Source organism: Lissotriton helveticus, chromosome 5_1, assembly GCF_964261635.1.
Source record: "Lissotriton helveticus chromosome 5_1, aLisHel1.1, whole genome shotgun sequence".
Classification (NCBI taxonomy): Eukaryota; Metazoa; Chordata; class Amphibia; order Caudata; family Salamandridae; genus Lissotriton; species Lissotriton helveticus.
In genome coordinates this window covers 1234024717-1234044825 of record NC_136065.1, presented here as the reverse complement: position 1 = coordinate 1234044825, position 20109 = coordinate 1234024717, and the positions used below count along the sequence as shown (strand labels likewise).

The following is a 20109-nucleotide window of genomic DNA, read 5'->3' as shown; positions in this document are numbered from 1 at the left end:
ACCGCATTAGCCATTACTCCCAGTATCTCAATTTGAGTATCCATTTTATTTGACTGATATGTCAGTGCTTCTAGCGTTAAAGTGGAAGTTTGGTAGAATATGTCCCATGTAGTTCCTGGGTCAATGTTAGTTGATTCTTGGAGTTTCCTCTTTTTTGTTATGTCCACTTTGACCTCTAATGGGAAAGGAATTTGCATTTCCTGTTCATTGTTTATGGTATTATTCGCAAGCTTTTTTAATGAAGTACATTCTGGTACATATGGTTTCATAGTGTCAATGTCATTATAACTTGCTTCTTGCGATTTCCTATTTTTTGTTATGTCAACTTCTAATGGATTAGCTTCACTGATTCAATAGATTTTTGTTGCAGAAGGTTGATTTGTGCCGAGTCTTCAATCCCTCTTACGCCCTTATTTGTTATCTCTGCATTTTTTAGCTGCAGTGGGGTGTGATGTGTTTGGTTCCTTCTTAGGTCAGAAATTTCGCATAGAGAGACCTTCTGGTTCATTTCGTTTATTGGATTTTTTTCCTCAGGTGATTCGGCTGGTACCTCTATGTCACTGTTTTTTCCCTTGAGGGTGAGAATGTTTAACGGTTCGATTGGTGTTTGTAATTGGTTTTTGGATGTGTCAGATTCCATTGACATTAATACTCCAGTTGGGTCAGCTAAGAAGTCGAATTTGTGCGGTATTTTAGTTGATCTTTCGAACATCCGAGCAATTGGTGAGATTAAGGTTTGGTTTGATCCGTTTGCTTTTATGTTTTGGACCTTAGATGCTTTGTTCTTCCGCACCTTCTTTGTCTGGGGGCCTGTTGATCTTTCCTTCCCAGAACGCATCCCCAATTGTCTTGGAATTGGAAAATTCACTTGAGTTGCAGCGACGTTGTTATCACAGTGCGGGCATCCGCGGTCACTCCTTCTTGCAAACTGTGTGTAACCTGCTGCCTTCAGAGTCCTCAGAATTTGGACTCGATCTCACACACGGGCAAGACTATAACGGCTGAACGTGTAGTGTTCACACCCTCAGCCTTCTGTCTAAGGCCCTGGCCCTTACTCTCACCCTCACCCTAACCCTCCCAGGCCTGTCTACCTTAAAAGGGACAGCTGCCGTTAGGGAGAGAGGGGGCGGAAGGGAGGAGTTGGTCAAAAAACTGTTATAGTGAGAAGAGCTCTCTTGAATTGAAAGGAGCAGGAATTGCGACCCTCCTCATAGATAGCTTGTAGGTAGCTCTTGAGGCGCCGGTCTGTGGTCTTTGCTATTGCTGTTCCTGTTGCTGCCGTGCCCCCCGGGCACCAGCCCCTCTCTCACTGCTCTGTGGGGGGTGTAAAGGGGCTTGCACTGCCAGGTGCCTCTGTCACATCTGCTACCGCACCTCCTGCTGCTCCTGCTTTCTCCTGTCCTGCTAGCGTGTGGCTAGGAGATGTGGAGTGTGGAGTGTGGACGGCAGATGGGCTGGCAGGCTGGCTGGCTGGCAGGCAGGACGGACAGGCAAAAATCATTTAAAGTCACCCCCTGCCCCGACCCCCCAGATAGCCGGGAAGCTCTGGTTCCTCCTGCTGAGCCGAGCCGAGCACGCTACTGATCAGCTCACACCAACCGTCTGCACAGCTCACGGCTCCTGGCTCCTGGTGCAAAGCTGTGGCTCCTAGTGCAAAGCTGTGGCCCGCGCTCGTTCCCCCGGGCACACGGTGCCGCCGCTGTAGCACCCGTCAGCCCGTCAGCCACGCACTTCACGGTGCTCTCTACATGGACCGCGGCATCAGCACAGGCTCGCGGGTTGCGGGTACAGTCCCCCCGAGATCCCGATACCTGATTCACACAGGCCCAGGTTGTTGCTGCCGTTCTGCGGTGCTCCGGGCTTTCCGCGATTCACTGCCGTTCTTCAGGTACCGGCAGCCGTCCTGCGCTCGCTCGCTCGCTCTCACTGCACTGCAATGGTCTGTGCTATCCGCAACTAAGGTCTTTGTTTCAGAGTGTTCCTTGTCCTTCTCCCAGTCAGTGACTTCCGGAGAATGCATCTTCTGACCCTCCGAAAGAGCAGATATCGCCTCCAACACCCCCTGCCGCTCCACCTCAGTTTGCGACGCAGAGGGCCTCCTCAAGCCTCGCCGTCTCTGTCAGAGTCTGTGCGATTTGGGCTGTGGCAGCCCCTCCGAGGTGTCGTGCTTCTGCCGTCCTTGGCCATCTTTCCCAGCTCTATAGGATTCCAGCCATGCGCATGCGTCATCTGGAGTGTCATGGAAGCAAGTCCCTTGCTCACTTTGCCACTGGAGTCAAGCAAGCCCGGCTGAAGACGGCTGTAATGCCAGAAACCGGTCCTGGGAAGCTTGATTCCGGTCCAGGGAAGACATGGCTTGGCAGTTCGGGCTGGACTGTTCCCATGAGGCACTGGGTCAGACTGATTTGCATATGGCCATGTCTGAACTGGGGTGACAGAGTGAGCTAAAGAACGGTGATGGATTAAACCCAGATCAGTTGACTGGGGGTGAGTGTTTGTATTGTCAACTCTCCGTCCATCACCACCTTTGGTTTTTCTATGGAAGCAAGCCTTGCCATCTACAATTATTCTTAATCCAGCCGGAAACAGCAAAGACTACTGGAGCCCCTCCACTCTCAGTACTTTTTTAATTGCCAAGAAGGATGATCGGCGATGCTGGGTCTCGGATTTATAGTCTGGGAATAGGTTGACCTTGCTGTTCCCCAATGTCACTTCCTTTGATGTCATTATGGTCAAAGAGCACATTTTGCCACTTCTGCAACCACTGACATTTTGTTTAATCGACGCCCACGCTCTTTTGCTGAACTATAGTCAGAGTCTCCTGCAACTAAGGGAGTGCTGTGGTAGGACCCTGCTACATTCCTCATCACAGGACATAGGTGGCTTGTTGAAGACTTGTTGTATACCTATGTTTACAAATATATATATAGCCTATCAGCAACCACTTCAGCAACATAGATGGACTTCATTAAAAAAGGCAATGCATGTGTTGTTGACATGCTTATCTTCAAATCACCGTATATAATTTTGATATTTTTTTCCTTTCACCCATGATTATATGAGCCCAATAGTACAGCACCTAGTTGGCTATCCCGCTACACAGATACAGGGACCTTTGTAATTTGGAAACCTCTTATTCAATGGTGCACCCTGTATCCCAGCTGGCACTCCATCTTTAGCCTACATGTCACTAGCAACCAGAGACCAACATGTGTGCTGTGTGCAAATCTGAATTATGAACCCCTTGGAAAAGCCACACCCTTTATGTTTCCCGACAGACATTTCATCAGGTAAAGCTTCTGAAATTGAAAAGAAACAGTTTCACACACAATGGGAGCTGTGACACTAATTCCTTTAAGAATACCCATTTCTCTGTGATTTCCACATCCTGACACTCTGATACACCTGTGTCAGTAATTCAAGTGCAGAATTATTGATGCAGGGTTAGCTCACCACTTGAAATGGAGCCCTTGGTGTCTTTCTTTAGATGGTCTATCTCCGAGTAGGTGAAGCCATGTGGTATAGTCTTTCTTGAGATAGGTGAAGCCATGCTGAGCGGTCTATCATGATGTAGGTGAAGCCATGCGGAATGGTCTATCTTGAGGTATGTGAAGCCATGAGGAATTGTCTGTATTGTGGTAGGTAAAGCCATGAGGAATGGTTTATCTTGAGGTAGGTGAAGCCGTGATGAATGGCCTATCTTCAGGTAGGTGAAGACATGAGGAGACTGTGGTAGGGATTGAAATTATGTTTGAACCTTATTAGGAAGAACTGGGCTGACTGTTGTGAAGAATATTTCTGAATCAGAATCAGAGTCTTCCAATGATTCTCCTACGGGTATGAATGGTATTGAATTTCACACCTGAGAAATTGTGTAACATTTAATTAAATTCAGGTAATGCAAATACCTGAATTTCACAGGCAAAAATTTTGAGATGCTATTGGTAGGAAGATGGTGCATAGTTCAGGTTAGAAAATGGCAACTCACAACCCATAGTGGTGTCCCTTAAGGATAAATATTGGCCTCCTTTCTTTTCAATTTACGTGCGAAACAGCTATGAAATTTCCAAGCATCCTTTGACCTCTGATAGCTCCAATATGCTTATGATGTCTGCCTATAAATAATACTTAAGAATGAACTAAACACTGAGGGCCATATTTATGAAGTTTTTGCGCAAGGGCACAAAGGCTTTAATGATATTACAAAGCCATGCAAGGTGTAATTTGCTTGGCCTTGGGTAGCTTTGCAAAGAAATGTAAAGAAAGGCAGCTACTTCCACTGCGTTACTTTACGCATCAACTTGGAAGGTGTTCCATGGGTGGAGCATGACCAATCTCATGCATCCAGATTTGGATTTTTACACATTCCCAGGTTCATAAAAATGTGTTAACCTGGGAATGCATCAGAATGCTTTGCCTTCCCAAGTGAAGCGCAACAAAGAGATATATATTTATTTCTCCTTGTTGTTTCCTCCTTCCACTTATGCAGCATTCTGCAGCATACACAGAAAGAGGAACATACCTCTAAGGAATTGTTTTTGAGCAGGAAGGTGTCCCTTCCTGTACAAAAACAATCCTGCCTGTAACTTAGACACCTTTGCACTGTGGTGCAAGAGTGTCTGTGTTGGCTCTACGCTGCACACACTGCACCAGCACATTTTGAGAGCAGAAATCTTTGAAAATATGGAGCATTTGTGCTCTCCCTCTTTCATGCAATGCAGCACAGCCACTTTGCTTTCTGCCCTGCATTGCATGAAGGTTTAGTAAATGTGACACTGAATGCATCTATGATTGTCGGTCAAAATTAAAAACTGTATTATTGTAAAACTAAGCCAAAACAAAACTGATTTTACCGTTATCAGGCAAGATGCAAACAGCAGTAATGCTAACAGTTGGAAAAATAATTTACAGCAAACTGCTCTAGTTTGATCCAAAAGGCCACATCACTTTGTTTCCTAATTGGGAACAATCTCAACCGAGAAACACACAGGACATGTTTTGGTGAACGAGTCTCATTCTCAGTCACTATTTCTCAAATCAATAAATAGGTTCATCCTAACTGAGAATCTAAAACAAGACATTAGATCATTAGTGTTTTCCTTTATGAAATGTGGGATATGCTGCTCACTGGCCTCCTTGCTAATCGAGTGCTCAGTGCAGCTGCAAGAATTACCACAGACTTGAAGAAATGTGACCAAATCACGCCTGTCATAAAGGAATTAAGATTGCTCCCCTTCCATCACAGATATATTTTCACGTCAGCAAGTTTATTCTTTATGGCTCTAAACTGAACAAACCCTGTGAAATGAAAGAGACAGGATCCCAAGAAGATAGAGACATCTTTATAGCTTTCCCTGCAGTGCAAACCACGCCTTACAAGAAACCTCCACACCAGACCGCTCTTTCGCAGGATTTTCTCGCAAAGTTTAGAAAAAATAGAGAGGATTCAGGGCCCTTGTTTCTGATCATTCAAGGCAACCTGAAAAGTAATGGAAGTTAGGCGCTGGTTTGCAGGTCAGCAGCGCGGCAGCGTATGAAAACTGCTGGTACCACATAGCATTTTTTATATATTTTGTTGCTGTTTGTTACCTGGTACCTGACCTTTGATCTGGTGATTCTCCTGTGGATCGTGCAGGTCGAGCTGGATTGGTGCCCCTGCGGTCCTGGTCTTGGTGGCTGCCTGGTCTTACTGCTGAGATCAGCTCGAGCTGATCTTTCAGATTTGGCAGAGGATTGTCCTGGTGTTTCTCTGTCTAGGTGTTTTCGATTATCCTGCAGCCAGTCTTCCCTCTGACCTAGGAGATTTCACAACTTTGCGCAGTGTCAGTTGGTACCTGGTTGGTGGGTCCACCTGAGACGTCCTAGTGCTGTCATGGGGAAGCATTGCAGGAAGTGCAAGCGTGTGGAGCACTCCTCTTCTTCATGTTCTTCATCTTCATTCCCCCTTTCTCCAGCGCAGTCTCAACGTCGCTGGGAGGGTTATGATGCTTGATTCAAGAGATTAATTAAAGAAACTCTGCGTGAGATGGGGGCGCGTTCCAAGGGTCCTCTTCATGTTCATACCTCTCATTCTTCTGATTCGGAGAAAGATTTGATAGGGATGCAGATAATAATGGAAAATATAGTGACAAGGATATGTTACCTGACTTACTTAAATATGTCAAATCCAACATGGGGTTTCTGTATGATGAAGTGCCCAGTATGTCTGGTGTTTCACTGCTGTGGCAGTTTCAGAGTTCGGCTGTCGTAGATGTGCCCATCCATGCTTGTGTCCGTGAGATTCTGAAGAGGAAATGGAAGGATCCTGATTGTATTATGCTTTTGGGGTTTATGGCTAAACCGTACCTGCTTCAGGATATGTCCAAGGAATTGACTGTGTGATTCCTTTGTGGCTAGTCTTGTGGGTTGTACTTCCTTGTCTGAGGATACTGTGATTAAAGATCCTGTGAAGAAAAAGAGGGGTGCCTGCCTTCGGAAGGTGTACTCTGGGTCACATCTGGCCCTAATAGCTGATATTTATTGCACTTATGCGGCTTAGTCTCTGATCTCTGATATCGAGGCTCTGTATCAGTCGATGGATGATACATCTGACTGCTCTGGGCTTTTGGATCACATTGAGCGGCAGGTGGAGTTTCTCTCTGATGTGTCCTTTGATGTGGTGAGGGCTTCGGCCCTTTCCGGTGGAACAGGTGAGGCCGCACGCCACAATCTGGTGTTGAAGGACTGGGAAACTGATTTTGCTCAAAAGGCTTGTGCCTTGCTCTTGCCTTTTCAGGGTACTAGCTGTTTTGGGAGGAATTGGAGGGCAAATTGCATAAATTGTATAAGGAGAAAAAGCACTGTTCTTCCTTTAGGCAGCCCTCCGCTGCATCTTTTTTTCCCCATATCTAAGTATTATTTTAAACCTCCTTCTCATCTGCAGTTTTCCATGGGCCATGGGAGGTGCTCTTCTGGTTGGGTTCGGGATAGGAAGACCAAGTACGCCCCATCAGAAACCTAGTTCCTGACTACATGGCTGTGGCTCCCAGATTCTTTGTAGGAGGCATGGCATCAGTACTCTTCCGATGTGTGGATTCTGGACATTGTGCGTCAGGGATATCTAATTGAATTTACGGAGCCGCCTCAGGATTCAGGGATTCGTCTGACTCCTTGGCCATCCTATCAGGCAAATTGGTCAGAGCTGTCTCTGAGGATCGAGTCTCTCTTTAAGAAGTTGATGATTCAGGCCTTTCCTCCTCTGGAAGCAGGGAGGGGGTTTTACTCCCCGATTTTTAGGGTGTGACTGGGAGGTTCCGACTGGTCCTCGACTTGTAAGCTCTGAACAAGTTTGTGGTTCATCTGCCCTTCTGGATGGAAACTCTTCAGTGAGTGATCCCGTTGGTACTCCCAGTCCATTTCTTGTGCACCCTAAGGCCTAGATGTAGGTAAATGTGAATTACCGATTCATAAATACCGAATTTTACCGATTCGGTATTCATGAATCGGTAATTCAAATGTAGGTAGAAATTCGGTAACAAATACAGAATCAGTATGATTCGATATTTACCGATTCTGTAATTACAGAATCGGTATTTGCCATTGATTCCTATGGGCCTTGAAGCCCTTAGGATTCAATGGCAGTTACTGATTCGGTAATTACCGAATCGGTAAAAATACCGAATTTACAAGGGGGACAGGGTGTCACTTTGACACCCTGTTGCACCCCTGTAACTGGCTTGTGTGCCATGTGGCACACAGACATGCCCTTAGGGCATGTCTGTGTGCCACATGGCACAGGTGTACATGCACAGATGTGCTTGTACACAAGAATTCGTTATTTACCATGCAATTGTATTACATGGTAAATAACGAATTCTAAAGGCCCTGTAGCACTGTTAGAAGTGCTACCTACATAGGAAAATACAGATTCGGTAATTTTACCGATCGGTAATTTTACCGATTTGGTAAAATTACCGATTCGGTAAAATTACCGAATCTGTATGTTTTCAGTGCCCCTACATGCCAATGTCAAAATACCGGTCAGAAACGGCCGAAAATCTGTATTTTCGGCCGATTCCGACCGGTATTTTGACACCTACATCTGGCCCTAAATCTCCAGGACACATATTATCATGCTCTCATATGTCCCTGAGGTTTTGCCTTCAGGATCGTCCTTTCTAGTTTCAGGTCCGGCCTTTTGGCCTGAGGTCAGCCCCATGGGTGTTCACCAAGGTGATGGCACAGTCGGTGGCTTCCTTGCATCTTCATGGGGTCCAAGTTTATCCATACCTGGACAATTGGTTGACCCATGCTCCCTCTCGAGATCAATTGTTGGTGGATCTGGAAGTGGTATTTTCTGCGTTGCAAGGTCATGGGTTTCTCCGGAATATTCCCAAATGTCAACTGGAGCCCTTGCATGACTTGAATTTCATCAAGGTGCTTCTGCTCCAATTTGAACAAGTGTTCCTGCCTCTTTCTCGGGCTGTGACCTTGGTTTTACTTGCTTGGATGTTCTTGGCAGGGGGGCGCTTTTCCGGTCCGTCTCTGGTCCGTCTCTGGTTTAATCTTCTGGGTCTCATGGATGCAACAGTGTTTACAGCAGCATGGACTCAGTTGCATCTCAGGCCTCTGTGGCTGTATCTGTCAGCCCGTTGGAATCTATTGTCCCGCAATCTGGTTCCTCTGGTTCAAGTGTCTCCATCCATCCTCCCTACCCTGGTGGATGGTGTAGGACTATCTTTCTAATGGTCTGCAGTTGCAGCTCTTTCCACCAGCAGTCCACATGGCAGATGCCAGTGCTTTGAGGTGCGGAGAGACATTGGATTCCAGATCACTTAATGGTCATAGGTCCCTTCAGGAAGGTCGGCGTTCATAAATTGGAGGCAGTTGACTGCAGTGTCACAGGCTGTGATGGGTTTCAGCTCTCTGTTGTTGGGGGGCAATGTGGTGGTCTGTTCGGACAACATGGTGTCATGGCCTACCTGAATCATCGTGGGGGCTCCAGGTCCAAGTCTCTGAACGCAGTTGTGATTCCACTGTTTTGTTGTGTGGAAGGGCATCTATTGTTTCTCTCGGCTGTTCATATTCGGAATGTGGACAATGGTGTAGCAGATGCCCTCAGTCATTATTTCCCCACCTCCCATGAGTTGACCCTGACTCCAGTGGCTTTTCAGCATGTGTGCAGGAGGTTTGGTCTTCCCTATCTCAACATCTTTGCTCCCCGGAAGAATGCTCAGCTGTCCTGGTTCTGCTTCTTGTTTTGACAGTGTGTTGGTACTCTGACCATTCCTTCACCATCACACCTGCAGTATGCTTTTCCTCCATTGGCACTGATCCCCTGGATTGTGGCTCACCTGGGTTGGGAGTGCCCGGAGGTGGTGGTTCCCTTTTGGCCACGTCCTTCTTGGTTTCCAACTGTGAAGCTGTTGGCTGTGCAGGGTCCCTGGTTACTTCCTTGCTTTCTGTCTCCCCTGTGGTCATCTCAGATGTTTCCAGGGCTGCAGCTGTCAGTGTGGAAGTTGAGAGGCAGGGGTGGTAGCATAGAGGTTTCCCTGAACATTTAGCTTTGGCCCTGCAACAGTCTCATAAGCGTTCTACTTTCCTGTGGGCGTCATTGGGGGAATTTCCAGCACTGGTGTCCGGCTCTGAAGTTGTCCCCTCTGGATTGCTCTTTGCCAGAGGTGCTTCAGTTTCTCTAGGAGGGCTTTGAGAAGCGGTTTTCTGTTTACACTTTGCAGGCTCAGTGGGCTGCAATTAAGGTTTTCGTTCCCATTCTGGGAATTTGTCTGATGTGGAAGGTTTGGTGCCTTGATTGTTGTGGAGTTTCTCTATAGCCCACCTTGTGGTACGGCCGCCCATTACCTTTTGGGACCTTCACCTGGTTTTGCGAGCTCTTGTGGCTCCTACATTTGAGCCTTTGTCTGAGGTGGACATCAAATTTAGGACCTTGAAGGTGTTTTTTCTGGAGGCCATTACTTCAGCTCGGCACCTTGGGGAAATGAAGGCTCTGATGGCTCAGGAGCTGTTTTTGTCTTTTTCGGGTGATGGGGTAGTCCTCCGGTTGGATTTGGCCTATGTCACCAAGGTTTCTTCTCAGTTCCATTGCTCCTAGGAATTGGTGTTACCTACTTTGTGCGCATATCAGGAGTTTGCCAATGATCCTCCTTAAACTTTACTTGATGTCTGCAGGGCTTTGCGTGTATATCTTGATCGTACATGTTCCTTTAGGAAGTCAGATTCCCTGTTTGTCTCCTTTGAGGTGGACACTCGAGGGGGGAAGGTTTCTTCTTCTTCCATTGGTCGCTGGTTAAAGCAGGTCATTATGTTTGCTTATTCTCTTTTGGGTGCCCCTCCTTCGGTAGGTGTTCACGGCCCTTCTACCCAGGGGGTGGCAGCTTCCTGGGCTGAGGTTTGGGGTGTCCCTGTCCGAGATATATAGGGAATCACTTGGGCTTCCTCTAATACTTTTGTGAGGCATTATTGGATCCAAAATTTGCTGGTGGATGATGCTAATTTCCGTTTGGGGGTACTGCGTGCTGTGTGCTCCTGAATTCTTGTTCTGATTGTTTCAATAAATCACTGGGTTTTGCTGTCTGTTTGTGTTCTGGTGGTTTGTTGTTGATGAATGCCAATGTTTGCTTCGGTATTCTCGCTTCGTCATGAATGGGGCGAGGACAATGGGACCATGAGTAATGAAGATTACCAGTAAGTAATAGGGAATTATACATTAGTTGCTGATGCAGTAGTTAGGAATGTATATTTTCTATTGATCATTCATCGCTGGTATAATAGAGGGAAATGTATGTTTTCTATATCATATCATTGTGGAAACAGTAATGCATAAATGCATCTAGTCGCTTTCTTTGTGGGGGCAGCAATGGAGAATTGGACAGTAAAAGTTCAGAGACCCAGGATTACCTAGCAGTGTCGAGTTATCTGTATTCAGATAGTCAGTATCAGTTCAGCCTGTTGCAGAGCTATATTTTTCAAAAAAGTGCCAGGCAGAGAGATCCAAGGCACAATTATGTTGTGCTACAATTTTACTGTGCTATCTCTGTTGCCTTCTGTTCCTACTGATTTCTGTTGTGCTCTGTTATATTATTTGAGGGGTCATTGCGTTTTTATTTTTGAAAAATAGCCTAATCTGAGATTTAGTTTTTAAAAATAAAAATAAAACATGGAAAGCTTGCCGCAAGTCTCTGTCATATTGATGGAGCCAAACGTCAAACTTTCAGTACATTAACAGGAACATCTGTAAATTTATTGGGCATGGCCTCCATCAGGCGAAATGAGTACTCTACTTTAAATCATTTGACTTGTGAAGAAAGTGCTAAATCCCAAGGGGAACATGCAAACAGAACTTCCTCTACCATAACAATATTATGGATAACATTTATGTTGCGTAGTCTGTTGATACAGCCTTTTCTCAAGCAAACAGAGAATTTTATGTTACCATACAATGCGATAACTAGCCACAACCCTGGTTCAGATTTCTACTGTTCTCTGCACGGGTAGCGCAATAGCCGTGACTATCTCTGTAAAGGGTTCAGATTTACAGCACTTTTGCAAGTGGGGCGGCAGTCTGTCTAGGCTGCTGTTCTGAATGAAAGGGTCCTAATACAGTTGTCTGGTACTCTCAGGAAGCACAATCAAGTGCACAGGTGTACGGCCATTTTGCTGTGATTTATGTAATATCTCGTTTTGATGTTCATTCTTGCTTATATAAAAATTGGCTTAATTACATTTCAAAGTAGTTCAGAGGAAAAATAGGAGCATTTAGTTGAGAAACTGCATGTATCTTGATGTTATAATCAACGGCAGTAATATGCAATACTTTCCCTCCTAATAGGTACTCTGCACTCGACAGCCAAACCCCCCGGTAAGTGCAGCACCTAGAGAATGAATCATGTCAAGATCATATGTAAGTTTTCTTTGACCTTAAATATAAGGGAAGTAAAGTACATAATCTAGAATTCTGGGTTGACAGGCCATTAGAAAAGTTTTAACAAAGCCACCTTTGCAGGGGTCTTCGGATACTCTACAGGCACAACATGCGGTCTGTGCATGAGCAAACTTTGATGGTTAACTCTGTAATCGTAGGCAGGGTTTGTGCATATATTCCTCTGACTTAGCTTAAGAAGGGGATCATGATCATAGCACACTGACACACTTGCCTGCTCTACAGGCCAAGATAACACTCTGCCAGTAGGTGGGCAGAAAGAGAAACACATGCCCACTCTCAGAATAAATCCCTGGGGTTGGACTAATGCTACCCAATGAGTGGTCGACATTAAGCAGCTCCTGCCTGCTCTGGATTTCTCTCTGTGTACTTGCACAATACAAGGAATGAGGGAAAGCTCAATGTTTAATGTATTGACAGTAGAAGAGAACATGCACATTTGTTTGTGTAAATCTGCACCCCACACTAAAAATGTTATCTTTGCAAAGGAAGAGCACCTGGTATGTTATGTTATGTTATTTTATGTTAGTAACTTTTATTCAGCGCACAGCTGCCCCAGCGAAGGGGCGTCCTGGCGCCTGATCCAGTACCACAACACAACAAATCACCGCTGAAAAGAAACACTATCAATCAACAGAGGTGAACAAATAGGTTTTAATCGCGCGTCTGAAAAGAGTCAGGCTATTAAGGGCACGGATGTGGACAGGAAGGGAGTTCCATAATCCAGCCGCCATGACTCGAAATGAACGGCCACCCATCCTACTCAGTCTGAATCTAGGCGCACTCACTAGATGAAGAGATTCCGACCTGAGAGACCGCCTGGGAACATACGGGGAGACAAGACCCACCAAGGCAGGAGGTGACGAAAATTTCAAGATCTTGAATGTCAGACAGAGTGCCTTGAATTTAATTCTCTGTCTGACCGGCAGCCAATGAAGGGAGGTTAAAACTGCAGATACAGAGCACCGTCTCGGGAGGCCCACAATGGCCCGCGCAGCGGCATTCTGCACCCTCTGCAGTCTGGTGGCCTCGGCCTGGTTGACACCAAGCAACAGAGCACTCCCATAGTCCAGCCGAGAGAGAATCGCGGCTTGGACCACCAGTTGCCGAGTTGGGGGGTTGAAGAATTTGAGGACTGCTCTCAGTCCTCGCAGAATACCATAGCAGGTAGCTGCTATGGTATAACATGTCACAGGATAATAATGCCAATATCTGCAATGGAGTGCCATCAGTTATGATCTATATTTTCATACTAAGCAGTAACAATATAATGTTAATTTACTTCCTAACAAGTTTGTTAGGTTCAACGCCCAAACCCTCTAGTAAGTGCCGCTTGCAGTGAATACATCAATTCAATCGCATTTAAAGATATCCCAGGACTGAACTTTAAGTAAAGATAAGCACAGGCTGTTGACAGGATTGCTTCTCTGAAATCTGATTGGGTATATACATTTAGCACTTTCAGACATGATAGTTCATGTCTATAAGTTGGTTCGGCAAGCTGACAATGTACACAATTGTAGAAGGAGGAGGGGAACCACTCCCTGGCATACCAGCACACAATTGGGCAACAAGCATTATCAGGGATGCAATGTATACTAACACTCATTTGAGCTGTAAGTATTGTGTTGTCACCATTCCTGGTTCAGCCTCTGTTGTGTATTTCTCGACACGTGTTGCAGAATATTCGTTCTATTCAGTAGAGAAGTAAAACTGTGGGGTGCTGGAAATGCTGCTCACACCCTTAGCGAGGTTAAAAGTCTTCAGCTTTCACCACTGTTGAAGGACAAGGGCAAGCATCCTGGAAAAAGTGTCTAGAGATACACAGCACTGACTGCGTCAACAATTCTGAAAACTAAAGCCGTTCAAATGAAGTTAATATTATGAAGCAATGCAATTACTACAATGCATTTGGGAAAATTGTGTGCTGGTATACAGTGGCATAGCGTAACTTGAGGCCCCACCCACAATGTACATGGACGGGGCAACAATGCTCTGAACCCAGTCAAGAACTCTCGAGCCAGGGACCCTCCATCTGTGCACAGTACCTGAGGGGCCTATTGTTACACCACTGATGGTACACCAGCCAGTGTGATTCCTCCTACCTTGTTTTGACTGTACACAGTTGTGCTCTGCCATACTTGGGGGTTGATACTTTCACCCTACTTTGACTGTAGACCACATTGGGGATTTGGAGTTGGTGCATGCCCACTGTACAAATCAGAGGCAGTGGGCCTGATTCCAGATATACAGAACTGACACTCAGTGATATTGTGTGCATCCGCAAGGGAGGATCTGCACAACAAACCCAGCCTGCTTTGTCATTTTATAACAGACCTCAAGTCCTTTAAATAGAAGAGAGAAGGGGGTGAGTTAATGTGAAATTAGGTGAGGAGGGAATCAGCGATTGAGATAAGCCAGTGTAGTTTATGTCATGGCAAGAGACTTATTTAGCCGTCTCCCAGCCTTATGTAACCAATAAAATATCTTTCTCCCCAGGTTTATGTAATTAGCAAAATATCTAATAGAGTTAATTTTTGTTATGATGTTTACAGAGCCATCCTTCTAACTTTTAATGGATTTACAGGAACCACTGTGACGGTAAATCCTGCCAATACAAAGGATGCCATCTTGCCAGAGGGCATCTCTAATACGGTGGGCAGGTACTCCCTCAGGCCAGTGGAATGCTTTACTTTGCTCATAGCTGGCATGTTCAAGAACATAGCAAGGGCCACTGCACTATGTGATTCTGAGGTAGCTGTATTTTCTGCGTAATCAAAATTAGGGATCTAACACACTTATTATTTATTCCACTATATATTGTATAATTGACAAAAGTCAAAAACAATCCAGTGCCATTTATATCGAACTGCAATTCTATGCAGGCATAAACACTGAATAACCGAAATACAGAAGGAATGAAAAATTATTTGACTTTTGGAGAAAGTGATACTCCCAGCGGAGAATACATAAACAAAAGTAAACTACCATACTAATATTATGGATAACATTTGTGTTGTGTAGTCTCTTGATATATCATTTCTGTAGCAAACAGAGATTTAGATTTTACCATACAATGCTACAACCAGCCACCTCCCGGTTCAAAGCTCTACGAATATGTGCCAGGGTAGCGCAATAGCAGTGTCTATGTTTGTAGAGGGTTCTTATTTACAATCCTTTTGCAGGGGATACAGGGATCTGTCTATGCTGCTGTTCTGAACAAAAGCGACCTAATACAGTTGTCTCCTACTCCCAGTAAGCATGATCAAGTGCATAGGTGTACTTCCGTATTGCAGTGATTCATATAAAATCTCGTTTTGATGCTCATTCTTATCTAACATTGGTGTTATTATATTACAAAGTAGTACAAAGGCAAGATAGGAGAATTTAGTTGATGAACTGCATTTATCTTGATTTTATAATACATGACAGTAATAAGTAATACTTTCCCTCCTAATAGGTACTCTGCACTCGACAGCCAAAACCACTGGTAAGTGCAGCACCTAGAGAATGACTCATATCAAAAACAGATGTAAGTTCTCTTTGGGCTTAAAGCTAAGGAATGTTGAGTGCATAATCTAGAATACTGATTTGACAAGCCATTCAAAATACTTTGATAAAGACAAGTGAAGTTCCTGGCTGTAGCCACCTTTGTAGGGGTTGTCAGATACTCCACAGACACAAGGTGTGGTCTGTGAATGAGAAAACCTTGATGGTTATCTCTTTAATCGCATGCAAAGTTTGTGCATACGTTTCCTTGACTTAGCTTAAGAAGGGGATCGTGATCATAGAACACTACCACACTTGCCTGGCCTACAGTACAAGAGAACACTCTATCTTTAGGTGGGCAAGAAGAGGGACATATGCCCACTCTCAAATTAGCCCCCTGGTGTTGTACTAATGCTACCCCTTGTGCGGTAGATCTTAAGCACCTCCTACCTGCTCTGGTTTTCTCTATCTGTACCTACTACTTCCACCCTAAGGAAATCCAGAAGGCCAAAAGAAAACTCCTCATTTCTATGGGGCGTCACGCGAGTCACTATGAATGAGGATAAGCTAATTGTTTAATGCATTCTCAGTAGAAGGGAACATGCACATTTGTTTGTACAAAAGGGATTTGTGATGGAAAATTCCACCCCACACAAAATGTGTTATCTTTGCATAGGATTAGCACCTGGTATAACAAGATAATATTGACAATGTCTGCAATAGATTGCAATCTGTTATAATTGATATTTTCATACAAATCAGTAACAGAATAATGTCACTTTACTTCCTAACAGGTTTGTTACGCTCAACGCTCAAACTCTCCGGTAAGAGAATAAAACAGTTCAAAAACATTTTAAAGATGTCAAAGGACTGAACTTTAAGTAAGGAGAAGCACCAGCTGTCGATAGCATTGAGTCTCTGAAATCTGACTGGTTATAATCATTTAGTACTTGAAGAAATGATAGTGTATGTCTATAAGTTGGTTTGGCAAGCTAACACTTTACACAGTTGTAGAAGGAGGAGGGGGCACACTGCCTGGCTGACCAACAGAAAATTAGCCCAAAAGCATTATGGGAAATGCAGTGTATGCTAACACTCACTTAAGTTGAAAGTCTTTAGTTCTCACCATTCCTGGTGCTGCCAGCATTGTGTATCTCTGAATATTTGTCCTACTTCAGTAGACAAGTTAAACGGAGGTGCTGGAAATGCTGCTCAAACACTTCTCTGGGTTTTGCACCACTCACACAGCATAGGTCAGCACAAACAAACACACCAAACATCCAAACACAGAAGGAGGAGGAAGCACACTGCCTGACATTCCAGCTGTCTGACATTCCAGCACACAACTCACCCAGATGCTTTGTGGTAAAATCAGTAAATGCTTACACTCACTTGATTTAAAAGTCATCAGCTTTCACCATTGTTGAAGGGCAAGCATCCCAAAAAACGTGTCTTGAGACACACAGCACAGACTGCATCAGCAATAGTAAACACTAAATTCGCTCAATTATATAATCAGTGAAATATCTAATAGAGTTCATTTATTGTTCTAAAAACCTATATCATTTAGAACAGAATATAGAGAATGAGTAAAATCTGATTAAAATGAAAAGAGATTACAACAATGAACCCAAAACCGTAGTGTAGACTATGAGCTCAATTTAGAGTACAGCAGTGAGAGTATTCTGTCGTAAAGGTAACAAAGTTCCGTCTCCACCAAGCTGAAAGTCCTCCCGCCTCATTTAGCAGGACCTTCAGTATGTAGACAATGGAGACCACTCCATCTCTGTTGCCAACATGAACCTCAGATGGCTTGACATAGTAAGGGCTATAAGAAGTTTAGCCAATTGTTCATCCACTCAATTTACAGTATACAATGAAATACCAATATTTCACTGTCAGTCACCACCAGGTAAATCATGGCGATAAAAGGCAGTGAATACTGCTAAATGTCCCTTATGCTGTGGGAGAACATTTCCATTTTGAGGGGGTCATTGTTTTTTTTTATTTATTTGGAAAACAAAGCCTATTTTAGGATTTAATATTTGAAAATGAAAAAAATAATGAAAGTTTGCAGGAAGGCTATGTCATGTTTACAGAGTCATCCATCAAACTTTTAATGATTTAATAGGAACGACTGTGACGATAAACCATGCCAATGCAAAAAAAAGGGCAACTTAATCCATCATATACTGAATGATTGGCAGATGTCAGCAAAAACAATCTAGTGCCCTGAATATAGAACTGCTGTTCCACACAGGCATGGAGCCTTAATTACGGAAATTCTGAAGGAATTAAAAATGATTAGACTTGTGAAAAAAGTGCTAAATCCTATGGAGAATATCCAAACAAAATGTCCTCTACCATACCGATATTATGGATAACATATATGTTGTGTAGTCTCTTGATATAGCCTATCCAGCAAACATTTCATTTGATTTCACCATAGAGTGCTATAGCATGCCACATCTATGGTTCAGATCTCTACTGTTCTGAACAAGGGTTGCGCAATAGACATGATCATCTTCATCAAGTGTTCTTATTTACAGTTCTTTTCTTTGTGTGTGTCGGCGGGGGTCTGTTTTGGCTGCCTTTATAAACAAAAGGGACCAATCATGATAAAGTCACTAACTTCACTGTCATACTGCTGAGATTCATATGAAATATTATTGTGATGTTCATTCTTCCTTAACTGAAAAATGTCTCAATTACATTACAAAGTAGCACAAAGGGAAGATGAGAACATTTAGTTGGTGAACTGTATTTTTCTTGATTTTATAATTATTGTTAGTAATAAGCAATATTTTTCGTCCTAACAGGTACTTTACCCCCGACAGCCAAAACCCCTGGTAAGTGCATCACATAGAGAGTAAATCATGTCAAGAACAGATTTATGTTCTCATTAGGCTTAAATATAAGAAGAGTAGAGTGCATAATCTAGAACACTTCTGATTTTGACAGGCAATGAGAAAAACTTGAACAAAGACAAGTGAGGTTCCTAACTGTAGTCTTATTTGTAGGGGTCTCCAGATACTCCAGAGACACAGGGTATGGTCTGTGTGTGAGAAAACTTCATAGATTTGACTTGGAATTACAAGAAGGGTTTGTGCATATAATCCCCTGACTTCACTTTAGCCGGGATCATGGTCATAACACACTTACACAGTTTACCCTTCAGGACAAAAGAACAATCTGTGGGTAGGTGGGGAGGAAGAGGGACACATCAAGCCCCCTCACAGAGTAACCCCCTACATTTGGAGTAATGCTACCCAATGTGTGGTAAACATAACCCCTTTGGTGCTAAGGCAATTCCAGATATTTAATGTAATTTCCATTGAAATGAATGGGCACTGCATGACGAGCTGACCTTGTCATTAGCATGGAAGTGGTTCCACTTCCATGCTAATGACAAGATCAGCTCATCATGCAGTGCCCATTCATTTCAATGGAAATTACATTAAATATCTCCTGCATAGCTAGGTTGTCTCTGCATGTACTTCAACAATAAGGAAACACAAAGGCTGAAAGTGAACTCCTATTTACACAGTGGCATCTGGTGACATATGAAAGTGGTGTGGGGTAAAATTTGTGGCTGAGTGCACTGTGATGAGCAAGCCTAACTAGTGCGCCAAACCAGCATACGGGGAAATCAGGTGGATTCTCGCTCTGAGAATGTTTTTAAAATACAGTGGGCTCGTTTGAGAAAGCAAGAAGGTCAATAAAGTAATTGTGAAAGTGTAGTTATGACATCAATAAAGAGATTTCATATGATAATAACGTCAGCAGCAGCTTATTCAGTAACATCACAGGACTTCATAACAGACTTCAAAATACCAATGCTAAGCACCTCACAGATTTCTTTATTTATTGATATAACTTTAGAAATTATATCTTCTGAAGAAATACAAGCAATAGTCATTTGTCGGACCGGACACAGTATGACAGCATGGAATAAACATTTAAAAGTAGTAGGGCACTCTACAAGACACTGTACGTTTCATTGAGATCATCCAATGTAAAGTAAACAGGCACATTGAAGTCAGGCATACACCAGGGATTTCAGTGACTCGAATATCCGTACAGCAGATGATGAACAATTGAGCAGGTCACCAACTATCAGTATTCAAGAATTGGTAGGATTGACATATTGTTCACTTTTTGTAGACAACATCAGCACGTCTGTCTATATTGGCTGCAAGCATCACGATCACTTGAACATTAAGTCTGGGATTCTCCTAATAAGGTATTTTCTATAGAGAGCATTGCTAAAGCATTCTGTCTTTCCTCAATCATGGCGATCATCAGGAATGCCTTGATTATGTTTAAAGTGGAAAAACATTGTTCTGACTCTGCTGTTGTCATAGAAGTGGTACTTAATATTTTTAGTAAAGCCACTGTCTCTGTGAGTGACTTTTCCATATTAAGTTTCTGAATTAAAGCGAGCAAAACATGGCAACAGTGGCCTCTCAATACACTTGCATTGCATACAGTACATTTAATTCAGTTCTTAGATCCTCTTTTTTGATCATAGGATAAGCTTCCACAGCCTCATTCAGATGCATGGTCAAGGGAGTAAGTATAACATTTAGAAAAGTGATCACTTTGCAGTTATCTCACACTCACCAAATGCTTTGTAAAAGAAAAATATTCCTTAGCATGCACAACTATAGTGTCCCATATCT

The 20109-nt window shown here is 43.7% G+C and overlaps 1 protein-coding gene across 7 annotated transcripts in view; it reads left to right on the top strand.

Moving 5' to 3' along the window:
• The window catches only part of LOC144755244 (uncharacterized), a 305633-nt gene that overhangs the window by 166270 nt on the left and 119254 nt on the right, over window positions 1–20109 (top strand). For all 7 annotated transcript variants that reach the window (XM_078643985.1, XM_078643983.1, XM_078643981.1 and 4 more), the window contains 4 exons: window positions 11828–11857; window positions 15399–15428; window positions 16222–16251; window positions 18247–18276. In XM_078643985.1, the coding sequence (XP_078500111.1) occupies window positions 11828–11857; window positions 15399–15428; window positions 16222–16251; window positions 18247–18276 (120 nt within the window). The remainder of the gene's footprint in view (window positions 1–11827; window positions 11858–15398; window positions 15429–16221; window positions 16252–18246; window positions 18277–20109) is intronic.